This window comes from Oncorhynchus mykiss, chromosome 16 (genome assembly GCF_057628025.1).
Source record: "Oncorhynchus mykiss isolate SJ-2025 chromosome 16, ASM5762802v1, whole genome shotgun sequence".
Lineage (NCBI taxonomy): Eukaryota > Metazoa > Chordata > Actinopteri > Salmoniformes > Salmonidae > Oncorhynchus > Oncorhynchus mykiss.
In genome coordinates this window covers 38955397-38972889 of record NC_143037.1, presented here as the reverse complement: position 1 = coordinate 38972889, position 17493 = coordinate 38955397, and the positions used below count along the sequence as shown (strand labels likewise).

General features: G+C 43.0%; 1 protein-coding gene across 10 annotated transcripts in view; it reads right to left on the bottom strand.

The window, feature by feature from the left end:
- Positions 1-17493, bottom strand: part of LOC110491883 (ubiquitin conjugation factor E4 B) — a 99369-nt gene that overhangs the window by 14839 nt on the left and 67037 nt on the right. For 6 of the 10 annotated variants that reach the window (XM_036946775.2, XM_036946774.2, XM_090202621.1 and 3 more), the window contains 9 exons: positions 13188-13323; positions 12918-13017; positions 12462-12589; positions 9952-10050; positions 7412-7647; positions 7117-7243; positions 6771-6915; positions 6515-6649; positions 2324-2515 (listed from right to left, as the gene is read on the bottom strand). In XM_036946775.2, coding sequence (XP_036802670.1) covers positions 2324-2515; positions 6515-6649; positions 6771-6915; positions 7117-7243; positions 7412-7647; positions 9952-10050; positions 12462-12589; positions 12918-13017; positions 13188-13323 — 1298 coding nt within the window. The remainder of the gene's footprint in view (positions 1-2323; positions 2516-6514; positions 6650-6770; positions 6916-7116; positions 7244-7411; positions 7648-9951; positions 10051-12461; positions 12590-12917; positions 13018-13187; positions 13324-17493) is intronic. The other 4 variants (XM_036946776.2, XM_090202626.1, XM_090202623.1 and 1 more) reach the window with 1 other exon arrangement.

Below are 17493 nucleotides of genomic sequence, written 5' to 3'. Positions count from 1 at the left end.
CTGTATCTGGGGAAGGGTCTAAAACAATTTCTAGAGTGTTGGAAGTTTCCAAGAGCACAGTGGTCTCCATCATTGGAACTACTCAGACTCTGCCTAGAGCTAGCCATCCGACCAAACTGAGCAACCAGGCATGAAGGACCTTGGTCAGGAAGGTGACAAAGAACTCAATGACCACTCTGACAGAATTAGAGTGGCTGAGATAGGAGACCCTGCCAGAAGGAGTACAGTCCTTCACAAATCTGGGCTTTATGGGAGAGTGGCTGTAGTATAGAGCCAAATAAAAAAAGATATACTTTACTGTGGGAGGGGAGTGTAGGTGTGTAACCATAGACATTTGAGTCAGAACTGTTTTTACTTCCTGATTCATTGCTATCGGTACACTCAATATACACAGTCAGGTTGCAGTAAGGTCTTTCCTGCAGTTATTTTAATGTATAAAGCTCTTTATTTAGCAAGGCTTAGTTTAGTTTAGATGAAATTAATGTATTCGTCATAAATGTTAAATCTTTCTGGTCATATATACAGTGCCTTGCGAAAGTATTCGGCCCTCTTGAACTTTGCGACCTTTTGCCACATTTCAGGCTTCAAACATAAAGATATAAAACTGTATTTTTTTGTGAAGAATCAACAACAAGTGGGACACAATCATGAAGTGGAACAACATTTATTGGATATTTCAAACTTTTTTAACAAATCAAAAACTGAAAAATTGGGCGTGCAAAATTATTCAGCCCCCTTAAGTTAATACTTTGTAGCGCCACCTTTTGCTGCGATTACAGCTGTAAGTCACTTGGGGTATGTCTCTATCAGTTTTGCACATCGAGAGACTGACATTTTTTCCCATTCCTCCTTGCAAAACAGCTCGAGCTCAGTGAGGTTGGATGGAGAGCATTTGTGAACAGCAGTTTTCAGTTCTTTCCACAGATTCTCAATTGGATTCAGGTCTGGACTTTGACTTGGCCATTCTAACACCTGGATATGTTTATTTTTGAACCATTCCATTGTAGATTTTGCTTTATGTTTTGAATCATTGTCTTGTTGGAAGACAAATCTCCGTCCCAGTCACAGGTCTTTTGCAGACTCCATCAGGTTTTGTTCCAGAATGGTCCTGTATTTGGCTCCATCCATCTTCCCATCAATTTTAACCATCTTCCCTGTCCCTGCTGAAGAAAAGCAGGCCCAAACCATGATGCTGCCACCACCATGTTTGACAGTGGGGATGGTGTGTTCAGGGTGATGAGCTGTGTTGCTTTTACGCCAAACATAACGTTTTGCATTGTTGCCAAAAAGTTCAATTTTGGTTTCATCTGACCAGAGCACCTTCTTCCACATGTTTGGTGTGTCTCCCAGGTGGCTTATGGCAAACTTAAAACAACACTTTTTATGGATATCTTTAAGAAATGGCTTTCTTCTTGCCACTCTTCCATAAAGGCCAGATTTGTGCAATATACGACTGATTGTTGTCCTATGGACAGAGTCTCCCACCTCAGCTGTAGATCTCTGCAGTTCATCCAGAGTGATCATGGGCCTCTTGGCTGCATCTCTGATCAGTCTTCTCCTTGTATGAGCTGAAAGTTTAGAGGGACGGCCAGGTCTTGGTAGATTTGCAGTGGTCTGATACTCCTTCCATTTCAATATTATCGCTTGCACAGTGCTCATTGGGATGTTTAAAGCTTGGGAAATCTTTTTGTATCCAAATCCGGCTTTAAACTTCTTCACAACAGTATCTCGGACCTGCCTGGTGTGTTCCTTGTTCTTCATGATGCTCTCTGCGCTTTTAACGGACCTCTGAGACTATCACAGTGCAGGTGCATTTATACGGAGACTTGATTACACACAGGTGGATTGTATTTATCATCATTAGTCATTTAGGTCAACATTGGATCATTCAGAGATCCTCACTGAACTTCTGGAGAGAGTTTGCTGCACTGAAAGTAAAGGGGCTGAATAATTTTGCACGCCCAATTTTTCAGTTTTTGATTTGTTAAAAAAGTTTGAAATATCCAATAAATGTCGTTCCACTTCATGATTGTGTCCCACTTGTTGTTGATTCTTCACAAAAAAATACAGTTTTATATCTTTATGTTTGAAGCCTGAAATGTGGCAAAAGGTCGCAAAGTTCAAGGGGGCCGAATACTTTCGCAAGGCACTGTACATGAAGTTTCACAGTATATAAAATACAGCAGAGCATCCATACAAAAATGTATTGGGACTTCTACTCAGACATGGGTTCAAATACTTTGAATGTTTGCCAGATGGGTGGGGTTTCCAGTTTCGGGACTTTTCTATTTGAAAACCCAGGTATGCGACTACTACGGTTTACCTGGTCGTCGGCGATGGCCTTGGCAAAGCGGGCACAGTCAAGTTGCAGGTAAATATCAGTAAGCTGGTCTAGGAGCTTCTTGGGCTCAAAACCGTACTTCTCTGGGTTCTCCACCTTCAGGTCCCGGCACTTGGGCCCGCATAGCTGCTGGAGGTTAAAGTTCAGCATGGCCGCCAGACGAGGCCCCAACTCCTGGAACGCACAGAGGAGGAAGTTCAGTCACCAGGAAAAATATCTGTGTATCTACGTCGATGAATAGGAATGGTTTAAGGTTACTATTGAAGTAGGCTTCACACCGTACAGGGCTTGACATTAAGGTACATTTGCAAGTGGCACACCGGGCCAGTACCAAGTGAAAAATCCTGGCTAACTAGGTTGTCTCTTCCTTCAGTCGGGTGCTGTGCTACATTCTGTTGTGTGAACGATAGGCTGAGCCCTGGATAGAGCAGCCAGTATCACTCCAAACGCTCATCACGGAAGATCACATAAAGTCGTTTTAATGACTCCAACCTCAGTGTTTCAACCATTCCACAAATGTCTTGTTAACAAACTATAGTTTTGGCAAGTCGGTGAGGACATCTACTTTGTGCATGACACAATAATATTTTCCAACAATTGTTTACAGACAGATTATTTCACTTACAATTCACTGTATCACATTTCCAGAAAAATAAATGGTTGACCTCCACAAGTCTGGTTCATCCTTGGGAGCAATTTCCAAACGCCTGAAGGTACCACGTTCATCTGCACAAACAATAGTACGCAAGTAGAAACACCATGGGACCACACAGCCGTCATACCGCTCAGGAAGGAGACGCGTTCTGTCTCCTATACAGTGGGGCAAAAAAGTATTTAGTCAGCAAACAAATGTGCAAGTTCTCCCACTTAAAAAGATGAGAGAGGCCTGTAATTTTCATCATAGGTACACTTTAACTATGACAGACAAAATTAGAAAAAAAAATCCAGAAAATCACATTGTAGGATTTTTAATGAATGTATTTGCAAATTATGGTGGAAAATAAGTATTTGGTCAATAACAAAAGTTTCTCAATACTTTGTTTTATACCCTTTGTTGGCAATGACAGAGGTCAAATGTTTTCTGTAAGTCTTCACAAGGTTTTCACACACTGTTGCTGGTATTTTGGCCCATTCCTCCATGCAGATCTCCTCTAGAGCAGTGATGTTTTGGGGCTGTTGCTGGGCAACATGGACTTTCAACTACCTCCAAAGATTTTCTATGGGGTTGAGATCTGGAGACTGGCTAGGCCACTCCAGGACCTTGAAATGCTTCTTACGAAGCCACTCCTTCGTTGCCCGGGATCATTGTCATGCTGAAAGACCCAGCCACCTTTCATCTTCAATGCCCTTGCTGATGGAAGGAGGTTTTCACTCAAAATCTCACAATACATGGCCCCATTCATTCTTTCCTTTACACGGATCAGTCGTCCTGGTCCCTTTGCAAAGCCCCAAAGCATGATGTTTCCACCCCCATGCTTCACGATAGGTATGGTGTTCTTTGGATGCAACTCAGCATTCTTTGTCCTTCAAACACGACGAGTTGAGTTTTTACCAAAAAGTTATATTTTGGTTTCATCTGACATTCTCCCAACCTTCTTCTGGATCATCCAAATGCTCTCTAGCAAACTTCAGACGGGCTTAAGCAGGGGGACACGTCTGGCACTGCAGGATTTGAGTCCCTGGCGGCGTAGTGTGTTACTGATGGTAGGCTTTGTTACTTTGGTCCCAGCTCTCTGCAGGTCATTCACTAGGTCCCCCCATGTGGTTCTGGGATTTTTGCTCACCGTTGTGATCATTTTGACCCCACGGGGTGAGATCTTGCGTGGAGCCCCAGATCGAGGAAGATTCCTCAGTGGTCTTGTATGTCTTTCATTTCCTAATAATTGCTCCCACAGTTGATTTCTTCAAACCAAGCTGCTTACCTATTGCAGAATCAGTCTTCCCAACCTGGTGCAGGTCTACAATTTTGTTTCTGGTGTCCTTTGACAGCTCTTTGGTCTTGGCCATAGTGGAGTTTGGAGTGTGACTGTTTGAGGTTGTGGACAGGTGTCTTTTATACTGATAACAAGTTCAAACAGGTGCCTTTAATACAGGTAACGAGTGGAGGACAGAGGAGCCTCTTAAAGAAGAAGTTACAGGTCTGTGAGAGCCAGAAATCTTGCTTGTTTGTAGGTGACCAAATACTTATTTTCCACCATAATTTGCAAATAAATTCATTAAAAATCCTACAATGTGATTTTCTGGATTTTTTTTCAAATTTTGTCTGTCCTAGTTGAAGTGTACCTATGATGAAAATTACAGGCCTCATCTTTTTTTAAGTGGGAGAACTTGCACAATTGGTGGCTGACTAAATACTTTTTTGCCCCACTGTAGATGAACGTACTTTGGTGAGAAAAGTGCAAATCAATCCCAGAACAACAGCAAAGGACCTTGTGAAGATGCTGGAGGAAACAGGTACAAAAGTATCTATATCCACAGTAAAAACGAGTCCTATATCGACAAAACCTGAAAGGCCGCTCAGCAATAGCTGAGCCACTGCTCCAAAACCACCATAAAAAAAGCCAGACTACGGTTTGCAACTGCTCATGGGGACAAAGATGGTACTTTTTGGAGAAATGTCCTCTGGTCTGATGAAATGAAAATAGAACTGTTTGGCTATAATGACCATCGTTATGTTTGGAGGAAAAAGGGGGAGGCTTGCAAGCCGAAGAACACCATCCCAACCGTGGGGGTGCCTTGCTGCAGGAGGGTCTGGTGCACTTCACAAAATAGATGTCATCATGAGGAAAGGAAAATGATGTGGATATATTGACGCAATGGCCCCAAGCATACTTCCAAAGTTGTGGCAAAATGGCTTAAGGACAACCAAGTCAAGGTATTGGAGTGGCCATCACAAAGCCATCATTAAATCATTCTCTACTATTATTCTGACATTTCAATTTCTAAAAATAAAGTTGTGATCCTAACTGACCTAAGACCGGGAATTTTTACTAGAATTAAATGTCAGGAATTGGTAAAAACTGAATTAAAATTTATTTGGCCAAGGTGTATTTGGCTAAGTTGTTCAACTGTATTTTGTGCTGCTGCACATCCTGGGTCAGCTAAAAAAATATGTTCTATTCTCGTAAGAAAAGCTAAAAGGGGATGATTGCGACCACTTAGTAAACAAAAAATGTAGACAAATGAATGTTGGGCCTTACTTTCCCATCATGGAAGAAAACGGACATACCAGGCCGAAACACTTTGGCGTTTGTTTTTCAGGTTATTTATATTTCTACCGTAATGCGGTGTTAATAAACACTTTATTAAAAAATATATATATAATATATATTACCCCCTTTTTCTCCCCAATTTCGTGGTGTCAAATTATTAGTAGTTACTGTCTTGTCTTATCGCTACAACTCCCATACGGGCTCGGGAGAGACGAAGGTCGAGAGCCACAGTCCTCCGAAACACAACCCAACCAAGCCGCACTGCTTTTTAACACAGCGCGCATCCAACCCGGAAGCCAGCCGCACCAATGTGTCAGAGGAAACACCGTACACCTAGCGACCTGGTCAGTGTGCACTGTTCCCGGCCAGCCACAAGAGTCGCTGGTGCGCGATGAGACAAGGCCAAACCCTCCCTAACCCGGACGACGCTAGGCCAATTGTGCGTCGCCCCATGGACCTCCCGGTCGCAGCCGGCTGCGATAGAGCCTGGGCTCGAACCCAGAGTCTCTGGTAGCACAGCGATGCAGCACCTTAGACCACTGTGCCACCCGGGAGGCCCGACAATAAACACTTTTTAAATCAAGAAGTTATTCCCTGCGTTTTCTTCAAGAGTGCCTTGATAGTGAAAAGTAAACCACATAATACATTTTTCTACATTTTCCATTTACTAAGTGGTGGCCATCATCCCCTTGGTTTTCCCACCAGTCACAGGATACCCTTTTCAAAGAGGCCTTAATGTTTCATCCATTCGAGTAGACCAGCACATCGTTTTTTCTTCTCAATGCTCTATTGTTGTTGTCGGCGGCTGTATGTGGCTGTGTTGACAGCCAGTAAAAGTAATTTTAATCTTTGTCAAAAACAACATTAGTAAATGGGGTGTTCTAGAGCCCCTCTGCCTTTGTAGCCCTGGAAACAGAGCATGATTCAAATGTGCATTTTTCCTGGTCAGAGTGGTACTCACGGGCCGGAGGAAGGGCTTCTGGACCTGCTTGGTGAGGATGTGGAACATGTCGACCGTCTCTGTAGCCAGGGCCAGGTAGGAGCGTGACACCCGCTCATCCTGGGTCAGCTGGGACTGGCGGCTCTGCTGCTGCTCCTGAGGGAGAAATGGAGGAACACTCAGTGTTTCAGTCTTAAGGCACTAGAAATGAGCTTCGTAACACATTTATAAGCACTTCACAACCTATTTGTTTTTTCCCCAGAAATTCCGTACTGACCCTGGGAAGCTGATCCCACTGCTCCTTGTTCTTCATCTCCTCCTGGACCTCATGGATGCGCTTCAGGGACTCCAGGCTCTCGTCCAGCAGGAAGGTGGTGTCGTTGATCAGCATGTTGATGTAACGCACAAACTGTTTCCCGGAGCTACAGGGGAACAAACAGATGTATTGATTGACTGGGAGGCCTGTGGAAGCCACACAGAAAATTCACTACGAGTCTGAACTAGTTCCGAGTACATTTTACACGCAGCATACAACCATGACCGGACACCTATTTAGACCAGGCCGTCACCATAAAAGTAATTGTCATGGGATAAATACTAAGCTTTGATTTTAGCCCACTTACTTGAACTCTTCCAGGAAAGTGCCATGGTGGCCCATGTTCTGCCAGAGGCTCTTGAAGATGGTGCTGATGTGGTAGCGGATGGTGAACTTGTCATAGAACTCGCTGGTGGCACCGGTGTGCTCCACGTCTGTGGGAGGGAGGAGTCACTCAGTCAGTTGCCTGTGAGAATCAGTCCACTTAACATTTTCAGACAACTGAGTCGAGTCAAGCCGTACTACACATCCACTGTAGTTGATGGAACCAACTACAGTGGATGTAGCGCAAAACTGAATCCCCCTGCACCAAGTGGTCTCACCAGTGTAGAACTTCATGAGGGCTGGGACCAAATGTTTGACGGACAGTTGGTGGTTCTCCATCATCTCAGAGAAGCGCTGGGTGCGCGGCTGCACAGCTGGGTTGGTGACAAACAGAACCTCCACCAGCTTGGCGATCAGGTAGGGGTTCCGGATGTAGTTCTGACTGCAGATGAACACCACCAGGAAGGTGACAATGTTCTGGACGCAGGGCTCATACAGGACCTGAGGGGAATACCTGGCAGGGCATCGAAAATGGATGCTGACTTTCAGTCAAAATCCATTTCTCAGAAGATGCATTATTTTACCTTTTTTAAAAGGTAATTTTTATATGACCCCCATTCAAACACCCTCTAATTTAAAAGTGTTCTGCAGATATACCCTTGTTAATTCATATTGTGTAACCAGCAATTTGGGAGGGGTGTTAACCTGTTAGAGCTCTAGGGGCGCTATTTCATTTTTGGATAAAAAACGTTCCCGTTTTAAGCGCGATATTTTGTCACGAAAAGATGCTCGACTATGCATATTCTTGACAGTTTGGAAAGAAAACACTCTGAAGTTTCAGAATCTGCAAAGATTTTGTCTGTAAGTGCCCCAGAACTCATTCTACAGGCAAAACCAAGATGATGCATCACCCAGGAATTAGCAGAATTTCTGAAGCTCTGTTTTCCATTCTCTCCTTATATGGCTGTGATTGCGCAACGAATGAGCCTACACTTTCTGTCGTTCGCCCAAGGTCTTAGCAGCATTGTGACGTATTTGTAGGCATATCATTGGAAGATTGACCATAAGAGACTACATTTTCCAAGTGTCCGCCTGGTGTCCTGCGTCGAATTCGGTGCGCAATTGCCAGCTGCTTCTACTTTACCATTTGATTCAGGGGAGAAAGCATGTGTCCAAGAACGATGTATCAATGAAGAGATATGTGAAAAACACCTTGATGATTGATTCTAAACAACGTTTGCCATGTTTTCAGTCGATATTATGGAGTTAATTTGGAAAAAAGTTCGCGTTTTGAGGACTGAATTTGGGGATTTTTTTTGGTAGCCAAATGTGATGTATAAAACGGAGCTATTTCTAATACACAAGGAATCTTTTTGGAAAAACTGAGCATCTGCTATCTAACTGAGAGTATCCTCATTGAAAACATCAGAAGTTCTTCAAAGGTAAATGATTTTATTTGAAGGCTTTTATGTTTTTGTTAATGTTGCGTGCTGGATGCTAACGCTAATGCTAACGCTAAATGCTAACGCGAAATGCTAACGCTAGCTAGCTACTTTTACACAAATGATTGTTTTCCTATGGTTGAGAAGCATATTTTGAAAATCTGAGATGACAGTGTTGTTTACAAAAGGCTAAGCTTGAGAGATGGCATATTTATTTCATTTCATTTGCGATTTTCATAAATAGTTAACGTTGTGTTATGCTAATGAGCTTGCTGATAGATTTACACAATCCTGGATACAGGGGTTTTTTCATAGCTAAACGTGACGCAGAAAACGGAGCGATTTGTCCTAAACAAATAATCTTTCAGGAAAAACTGAACATTTGCTATCTGAGAGTCTCCTCATTGAAAACATCTGAAGTTCTTCAAAGGTAAATGATTTTATTTGAATGCTTTTCTGTTTTTTTGTGTAAATGTTGCCAGCTGAATGCTAATGCTAAATGCTATGTTAGCCATCAATACTGTTACACAAATGCTTGTTTTGCAATGGTTGAGAAGCATATTTTGAAAATCTGAGATGACAGTGTTGTTAACAAAAGGCTAAGCTTGAGAGCTAGCATATTTATTTCATTTCATTTGCGATTTTCATGAATAGTTAACGTTGCGTTATGGTAATGAGCTTGAGTCTGTATTCACGATCCCGGATCCGGGATGGGGAGATCAGAAAGGTTAATTAAAATGTATGTAATTCATCTTTCCTTGATTTCTTGCTTCCTCTCTGCTCACCACCTCCTCATAACGCACTGGAGGAGAAGGTCTGGGGGGAGGGACCATTGAACCGGATCCTCCAATGCGGTTTGAGAAGGTGTAGAGAGGATGCGAGGAAATGAGGGGAGACTGAGAAAAAGTCAAACAGAGAAGACTGTCCAGGGAGGAAGAGGGTCCCCCTCATGCATGTAGTAATACAAGGAAAGATAATGTCTGCTGCATGTCAGGGCCAGGAGTTTCTCTGGTTGGGTCACATCGTTAGGAAATCCTTCTGGCCCTACTCATATCACATCCCTTTGAAGTTACCATTGATACAATACTCCAATAAAATGTATAAAAGATAAACTGAAACATTTGCTTCAGGTAAAACAGGGTAAATTAACACGATCAATCCCACTCTGGTGGTCCTCATTGTAGAGTCTGTTGGTCAGGATTGGCTAAAGCTCCAATGAAGTTGTTTTAGGAGCCAATCAAAACTAAGGATATAGCAGCCCAGTTTTTATGACATAAAATAAAATACAAATTTAACACCCAAGTTTGAAGAATTTTTTTTTTCTTTGTCTGGCTCTGCACTATGTAATAATTATGACCATTGATCTGTCAACTTACTGCACAACAAAAAGCAGGAACTCGGCCACATCTTCAATGTAAAACTCTGGCAGAGCAGCAAAGCTTTTGGGGATCTCGGGATTCAGTGGTAGAGTTATGCTGCAAAAAAGGGAAAGAAGGAATATAAGGGAGCGTCATTGACCCACTTAATGCAAGTCACAAACAATACAAACAATAGCTCAATTGCTCAGTTGTGCACCAGGGCCTCCCACTCCTCTTTCTATTCTGGTGAGAGCCAGTTCGCACTGGTTCTGTGAAGGGAGAAGTACGAGATCTTCAGTTTCTTGGCGATTTCTCACACGGAATAGCCTTAATTTCTCAGAACAAGAATATACTGACGCGTTTCAGAAGAAAGGTTTTTGTTTCTGGACATTTTGGGCCTGCAATCGAACCCACATATGCTGATGCTCCAGATACTCAACTAGTCTAAAGAAGGACAGTTTTATTGCTTCTTTAATCAGAACAAGTTTTCAGCTGTGCTAACATAAATTGCAAAAATGTTTTCTAATGATCAATTAGCCTTTTAAAATGATAAACTTGGATTAGCTAACACAACGTGCCATTGGAACACATGAGTGATGGTTGCTGATAATGGGCCTCTGTAGACCTATGTAGATATTCCATTTAAAAAAAAAGGGTTTTAAATCAGCCGTTTCCAGCTACAATAGTCATTTACAATATTAACAATGTATCTATATACATTATCTATAATATCTAACACTGTATTTCTGATAAATTTGATGTTATTTTAAAAATGGGCAAAACATTTGCTTTTCTTTCAAAAACAGGGACATTTCTAAGTGACCCCAAACTTTTGAACAGTAGTATACAGACACACACACACACACACACACACTGAGCAAAAAAAGAAATGTCCTCTCACTGTCAGCTGCGCTTATTTTCCACAGACTGAACAAAGGGGGGGGGTTCAACATCAAAACTAGTCAATATTAAGTACTGTAAGTACTGTAAGTACTGTAAGTACTGTAGTGCATCTCCTCCTCATGGACTACACCAGATTTGCCAGTTCTTGCTGTGAAATGTTACCCCACTCTTCCACCAAGGCACCTGCAAGTTCCCGGACATTTCTGGGGGGAATGGCCCTAGCCCTCACCCTCTGATCCAAGAGGTCCCAGACGTGCTCAAAGGGATTGAGATCTGGGCTCGTCGCTGGCCATGGCAGAACACAGACATTCCTGTCTTGCAGGAAATCACGCACAGAACAAACAGTATGGCTGGTGGCATTGCCATGCTGGAGGGTCATATCAGGATGAGCCTGCAGGAAGGGTACCACATGAGGGAGGAGGATGTCTTCCCTCTAATGCACAGCGTTGAGATTGCCTGCAATGACAACAAGCTCAGTCTGATGATGCTGTGACACACCGCCCTAGACCATGACGGACCCTCCACATCCAAATCGATCCTGCTCTAGAGTACAGGCCTCGGTGTAACGCTCATTCCTTCGACGATAAACGCGAATCCAACCATCACACCTGGTGAGACAAAACCGCAACTCGTCATTGAAGAGCACTTTTTGCCAGCCCTGTCTGGTCCAGCGACAGTGGGTTTGTGCCCATAGGCGACGTTGTTGCCAGTGATGTCTGGTGAGGACCTGCCTTACAACAGGCCTACAAGCCCTCAGTCCAGCCTCTCTCAGCCTATTGCGGACAGTCTGAGCACTGATGGAGGGATTGTGCGTTCCTGGTGTAACTCAGGCAGTTGTTGCCATCCTGTACCTGTCCCGCAGGTGTGATGTTCGGATGTACCGATCCTGTGCTGTTGTTACACGTGGTCTGCCACTGCGAGGACGATCAGCTGTCCGTCCCGTCTCCCTGTAGCACGGTCTTAAGCGTCTCACAGTACGGACATTGCAATTTATTGCCCTGGCCACGTCGGCAGTCCTCATGCCTCCTTGCAGGATGCCTAAGGCAACTTCATGCAGATGAGCAGGGACCCTGGGCATCTTTCTTTTGGTGTTTTTCAGAGTCAGTAGAAAGGCCTCTTTAGTGTCCTAAGTTTTCATAACTGTGACCTCAATTGCCTACTGTCTGTAAGCTGTTAGTGTCTTAACGACCGTTCCACAGATGCCAGTTCAGTAATTGTTTATGGTTCAAGCACGGGAAACAGTGTTTAAACCCTTTTCAATGAAGATCTGTGAAGTTATTTGGATTTTTACGAGTTATCTTTGAAAGACAGGGTCCTGAAAAAGGGACGTTTACATACATACACACACACAAAATATATGGGGAGTTGGGATGATGCAGACTATTATATTGATGAAGCCGCAATATTAAAGCTGATCTATAATTTTTTTTTTATTTAAACTTACAAAGATGAGGAAGTTGATTCTAATATAAAAATAAACATCTTTGAATTCTTAGGTTAGTAAGAAAGGTGCATCCCTCACTTAGTTCACGTTATTTAATTTATCCAGGTAGCCTACTTTACTTCGTAATATAACCTTATATTACAGCATTAAAACAGTTCCCGATTGTGGCATAGTAACTTACTGTGGGTAGGCAGGATCCACCATGCGTAGGATGAGCTGAATGACCATACTGTAAAACTGCAGACATCTGCGTAACAGGTTCTCGTCCAGAAGACCTGCATCGGCACAGGCTTTGGAGCGCACCAGTTTCTGGCAGGGACAAAGACCCCAAGATAGAGGGTTTCTACTGAATATTGTCCTTCACTCATGTTGTGACAAGTTAAAATGTTGAATTTTCCTGTCTGCAACACTAATTTCAGCATAAAGCATGTATGAAACAATACAAAATAGAAGAACATTTGGAAAGAAACTATGACGCACTGGAGAAATGTTGCGTTTTCTACTGTTTTCGCAATTCGAATTCACCAAAGATGTATCACGTATGACAAGTAGAACACAAGCAGATGGGAGAGTTGGCAAAGTTCCATACGACTGAAAACAAATCATTAAACTTTAATTGTTTTTAAAGTTAGCAAACCTTGAGCTGGGTTTTGCATCTCTTCAGCATCTCTCGGTGTCGGCTGGCCAGCGGAGAGTCCTTCCACTGGCTCTCACTACTCTTCAGCTCTTCCACTGTCCTGCCACGTCAAACAACAGGGTCATCTTCATTAGGGCACACCATAGCAAAACTGCTAACGAAAAAAAGCCTCTCTTATTGGACCACTTCAAACTGACTGTGTGTGTGTGTGTGTGTGTGTGTGTGTGTGTGTGTGTGTGTGTGTGTGTGTGTGTGTGTGTGTGTGTGTACCTGTTGAGCTCGCGAATGGCTCTCAGCCTGCGGATGTAGCGTCGGCAGCCTGGTAGGATGGACAGGTGGTGGGTGTGCAACGTCAGAAAGAAACACTCTGTGGGGAACTTGGGATCATACAACTTGGAGGGGTCATCTGTCGTTAAAAACAATTAGGACAATTTCAAGTAGGTGAATGGCACATCCAGTTAGTCAATTTTGCAGGTAATAATAATTAAATGAATCCCAATTAGCAGACACTTATCCAAAGCGACCTACAGTCACGAGTGCATACAGTACATGGCATATACAGTTGAAGTCGGAAGTTAACATACACCTTAGCCAAATACATTTGAACTCAGTTTTTCACAATTCCTGACATATAATCCTAGTAACAATTCCCTGTCTTAGGTCAGTTAGGATCACCACCTTATTTTAATAAGAAATGTCAGAATAAAAGTAGAGAATGATTTATTTCAGCTTTTATTTCTTTCATCACATTCCCAGTGGGTCAGAAGTTTACATACACTCAATTAGTATTTGGAAACATTGCCTTTAAATTTTTTAACTTGGGTCAAACATTTCAGGTAGCCTTCCACAAGCTTCCCACAATAAGTTGGGTGAATTTTGGCCCATTCCTCCTGACAGCGCTGGTGTAACTGAGTCAGGTTTGTAGGCCTCCTTGCTCGCACACGCTTTTTCAGTTCTGCCCACAAATGTTCTATAGGATTGAGGTCAGGACTTTGTGATGGCCACTCCAATACCTTGACTTTGTTGTCCTTAAGCCATTTTGTTACAACTTTGTAAGTATGCTTGGGGTCATTGTCCATTTGGAAGACCCATTTCTGACCAAGCTTTAACTTTCTGACTGTCTTGATGTTGCTTCAATATATCCAAATAATTTGTCCCTCATGATGCCATCTATTTTGTGAAGTGCACCAGTCCCTCCTGCAGCAAAGCACCCCCACAACATGATGCTGCCACCCCCGTGATTCACGGTTGGGATGGTGTTCTTCGGCTAGCAAGCCTCCCCATTTTTCCTCCAAACATAACGATGGTCATTATGGTCAAACAGTTCTATTTTCGTTTCATCAGACCAGAGGACATTTCTCCAAAAAGTACAATCTTTGTCCTTATGTGCAGTTGCAAACCGTAGTCTGGCTTTTTTGTGGCGGTTTTGGAGCAGTGGATTCTGCCTTGCTGAGCGGCCTTTCAGGTTATGTCGACATAGGACTCGTTTTACTGTGGACATAGATACTTTTGTACCGGTTTCCTCCAGCATCTTCACAAGGTCCTTTGCTGTTGTTCTGGGATTGACTATGAGCCAGGTCTAATCGCCCAACATCAGTGCCCGACCTCACTAATGCTCGTGACTGAATGGAAGCAAGTCCCCATTGCAATGTTCCAACATCTAGTGGAAAGCCTTCCCAGAAGAGTGGAGGCTGTTATAGCAGCAAAGGGGAGGACCAACTCCATATTAATGCCCATGATTTTGGAATGACATGTCGAAGAGCAGGTGTCCACATACATTTGGTCAACAAAATGTCAAAACAAAAACAAAATGTCACAACCCTGTTAGTGAGCATTTCTCCTTTGCCAAGATAATCCATCCATCTGACAGGTGTGTCATATCAAGAAGCAAATTTAAACAGCATGATCATTACACATGTGCAACTCGTGCTGAGGACAATAAAAGGCCACTCAAATGTGCATGTTTTATCATACAACACAGATGTCTTAAGTTTTGAGAGAGTGCAACTGGCATGCTGACTGCAGGAATGTCCACCAGAGCTGTTGCCAGAGAACTTCATGTTAATGCATTACCATAAACTTCCTCCAACATCATTTTAGAGAATTTGGCAGTACATCTAACCGGCCACACAACCTCAGCCCACGCGTAATCATGCCAGCCCAGGACCCCCACATTCGGCTCCTTCACCTGCAGGATGGTCTGAGATGAGCCACCAGGGCAGCTGAGGAAACTGTGGGTTTGCACAAATGAAAAAATGTCTCAGGGAAGCTCGTCTGGGTGCTTGTCATCCTCACCAGGGTTTTGACCTGACTGTAGTTCGGCGTCGTAACCGACTTCAGTGGGCAAATGTTCACCTTCGATGGCCACTGGAGAAGTGTGCTCTTCACAGATGAATCCCGGTTTCAACTGTACCAGGCAGATGACAGACTGTGTATGGCGCCGGGTGGGCGAGCAGTTTGCTAATGTCAACGTTGTGAATAGAGTGCCCCATGGTGGCGGTTGGGCTATGGTATGAGCAGGTATAAGCTACGGACATCAAACACAATTGCATTTTATCGATGGCAATTTGAATACACAGAGATACTGTGATGAGATCCTGAGGCCCATTGTCGTGCCATTTATACGTCGACATTGCCTCATGTTTCAGCATGATAATGGACGGCCCCATGTCACAAGGATCTGTTCACAATTCCTGAAAAATGTCTGGATACTCAGACATGTCACCCACTGAGCATGTTTGGGCTGCTCTGGATCGACATGTACGACAGCATATTCCAGTTCCCGCCAATATCCAGCAACTTTGCACAGCCATTGAAGAGGAGTGGGACAACATTCCACAGGCCACAATCAACATCCTGATCAACTCTATGGGAAGGAGATGTGTCGCGCTGCATTTGGCAAATGGTGGTAACACCATATATTGACTGATCCACACCCTACCTTTTTTCTGTGACCAACAGATGCATATCTGTATTCCCAGTCATGTGAAATCCATAGATTAGGGCCTAATGAATTTATACAATAATTTTGCTACACCCGCAATAACATTTGATTTTATTATATGACCTGTAACTCAGTAAAATCTTTGAAATTGTTGCATGTTGCGATTATATTTTGTTCAGGTCACTCAATCCGGACAGAATTGGCAGAGGTGTTGCCATATTTACAAAGGACAATTTAAATGTTTCTGTATCTTTTGCTAGCTTTGTCCCTAAGCATTTTGATTGTCTTGTTCTTAAATGCCGGCCTTGGTCATAATAACCAGCTGACACTAGTAGGATTGTATTGTCCTCCCTGGGCTCACTCATGTGCTCTTAAGAATGATCTGAATTGCTATGCAAGTATGGTAAATCTGAACTGTTAATTATGGGCAATTTTAATATTGATTAGAGGACGTCAATGTCAGATACGATGAAAGATATTTGTTCTGCGCAAAACCTCCCTCAACTGATAACAAACAGCCTACACGGCCGAATCCTAAAGATCCATTGAAATCTACCTTGATTTATCTTATTTTGACAAATACTCCAGATAAATGTTGCTAGTGGGTTTTTCCAGCTGGATTTTAGTGACCATTGCCCAGTTGTGTCAGAGATGTGAAAATGCATAAACCTAAGCCTCATGTCATCACTAAGAGGCATTTTAGTGAAAGCTTTTTTACATAATTTTTATTTTAGTGCATCTCAGCTATCACTGAACCTGATTTAGCTTAAAGCTGGTTAACAAAAGGTCTTCAATACTATTGTAGATAATTATGCTCCCTTCAAAACTCAGAGTTAAAGGTAAATTGAATGCCTGGTTCATTCCTAAATGATCTGAAGTCATTCCTAAGAGGCCAGGACCACAGGCATAGGCCCAGATTGCTTCCTCAGTTGCCTAAAATATTGCCAATGTGTAAGACGGATCAAAAAGGCTCAATCTGATTATGTAACCACTCTTTCTGATTGTAAAGGGAACCTGGCTAAATTCTGAAAAACTGTCAAAACTCTAAAGGGTTGCACTTCATTCCCTCTGCCCCATCAAATGAATTCAGACTCGGGCCCCATTAGACAAAAATGCCATCATTGATAGAAGCGTCAGACCCTTCTATCTCAAAGAATGGGCAAAACGCTGATTCAGAAATTTTGCAGATTGACTTGGAAAATGGTAGTCAAGTTTTTGCTTTTCGGCACTTCACAGAAACATCTGCTATAGATACCAAGAAATCCACAGGGGCTGACTCATTTCAGCACTTCACAGAAACATCTGCTAAAGATACCAAGAAATCCACAGGGGCTGCCCCATTTCAGCACTTCACAGAAACATCTGCTAAAGATACCAAGAAATCCACAGGGGCCGACTCATTTCAGCACTTCACAAAAACATCTGCTAAAGATACCAAGAAATCCACAGGGGCCGACTCATTTCAGCACTTCACAAAAACATCTGCTAAAGATACCAAGAAATCCACAGGGGCCGACTCATTTCAGCACTTCACAGAAACATCTGCTATAGATACCAAGAAATCCACAGGGGCCGACTCATTTCAGCACTTCACAGAAACATCTGCTATAGACACCAAGAAATCCACAGGGG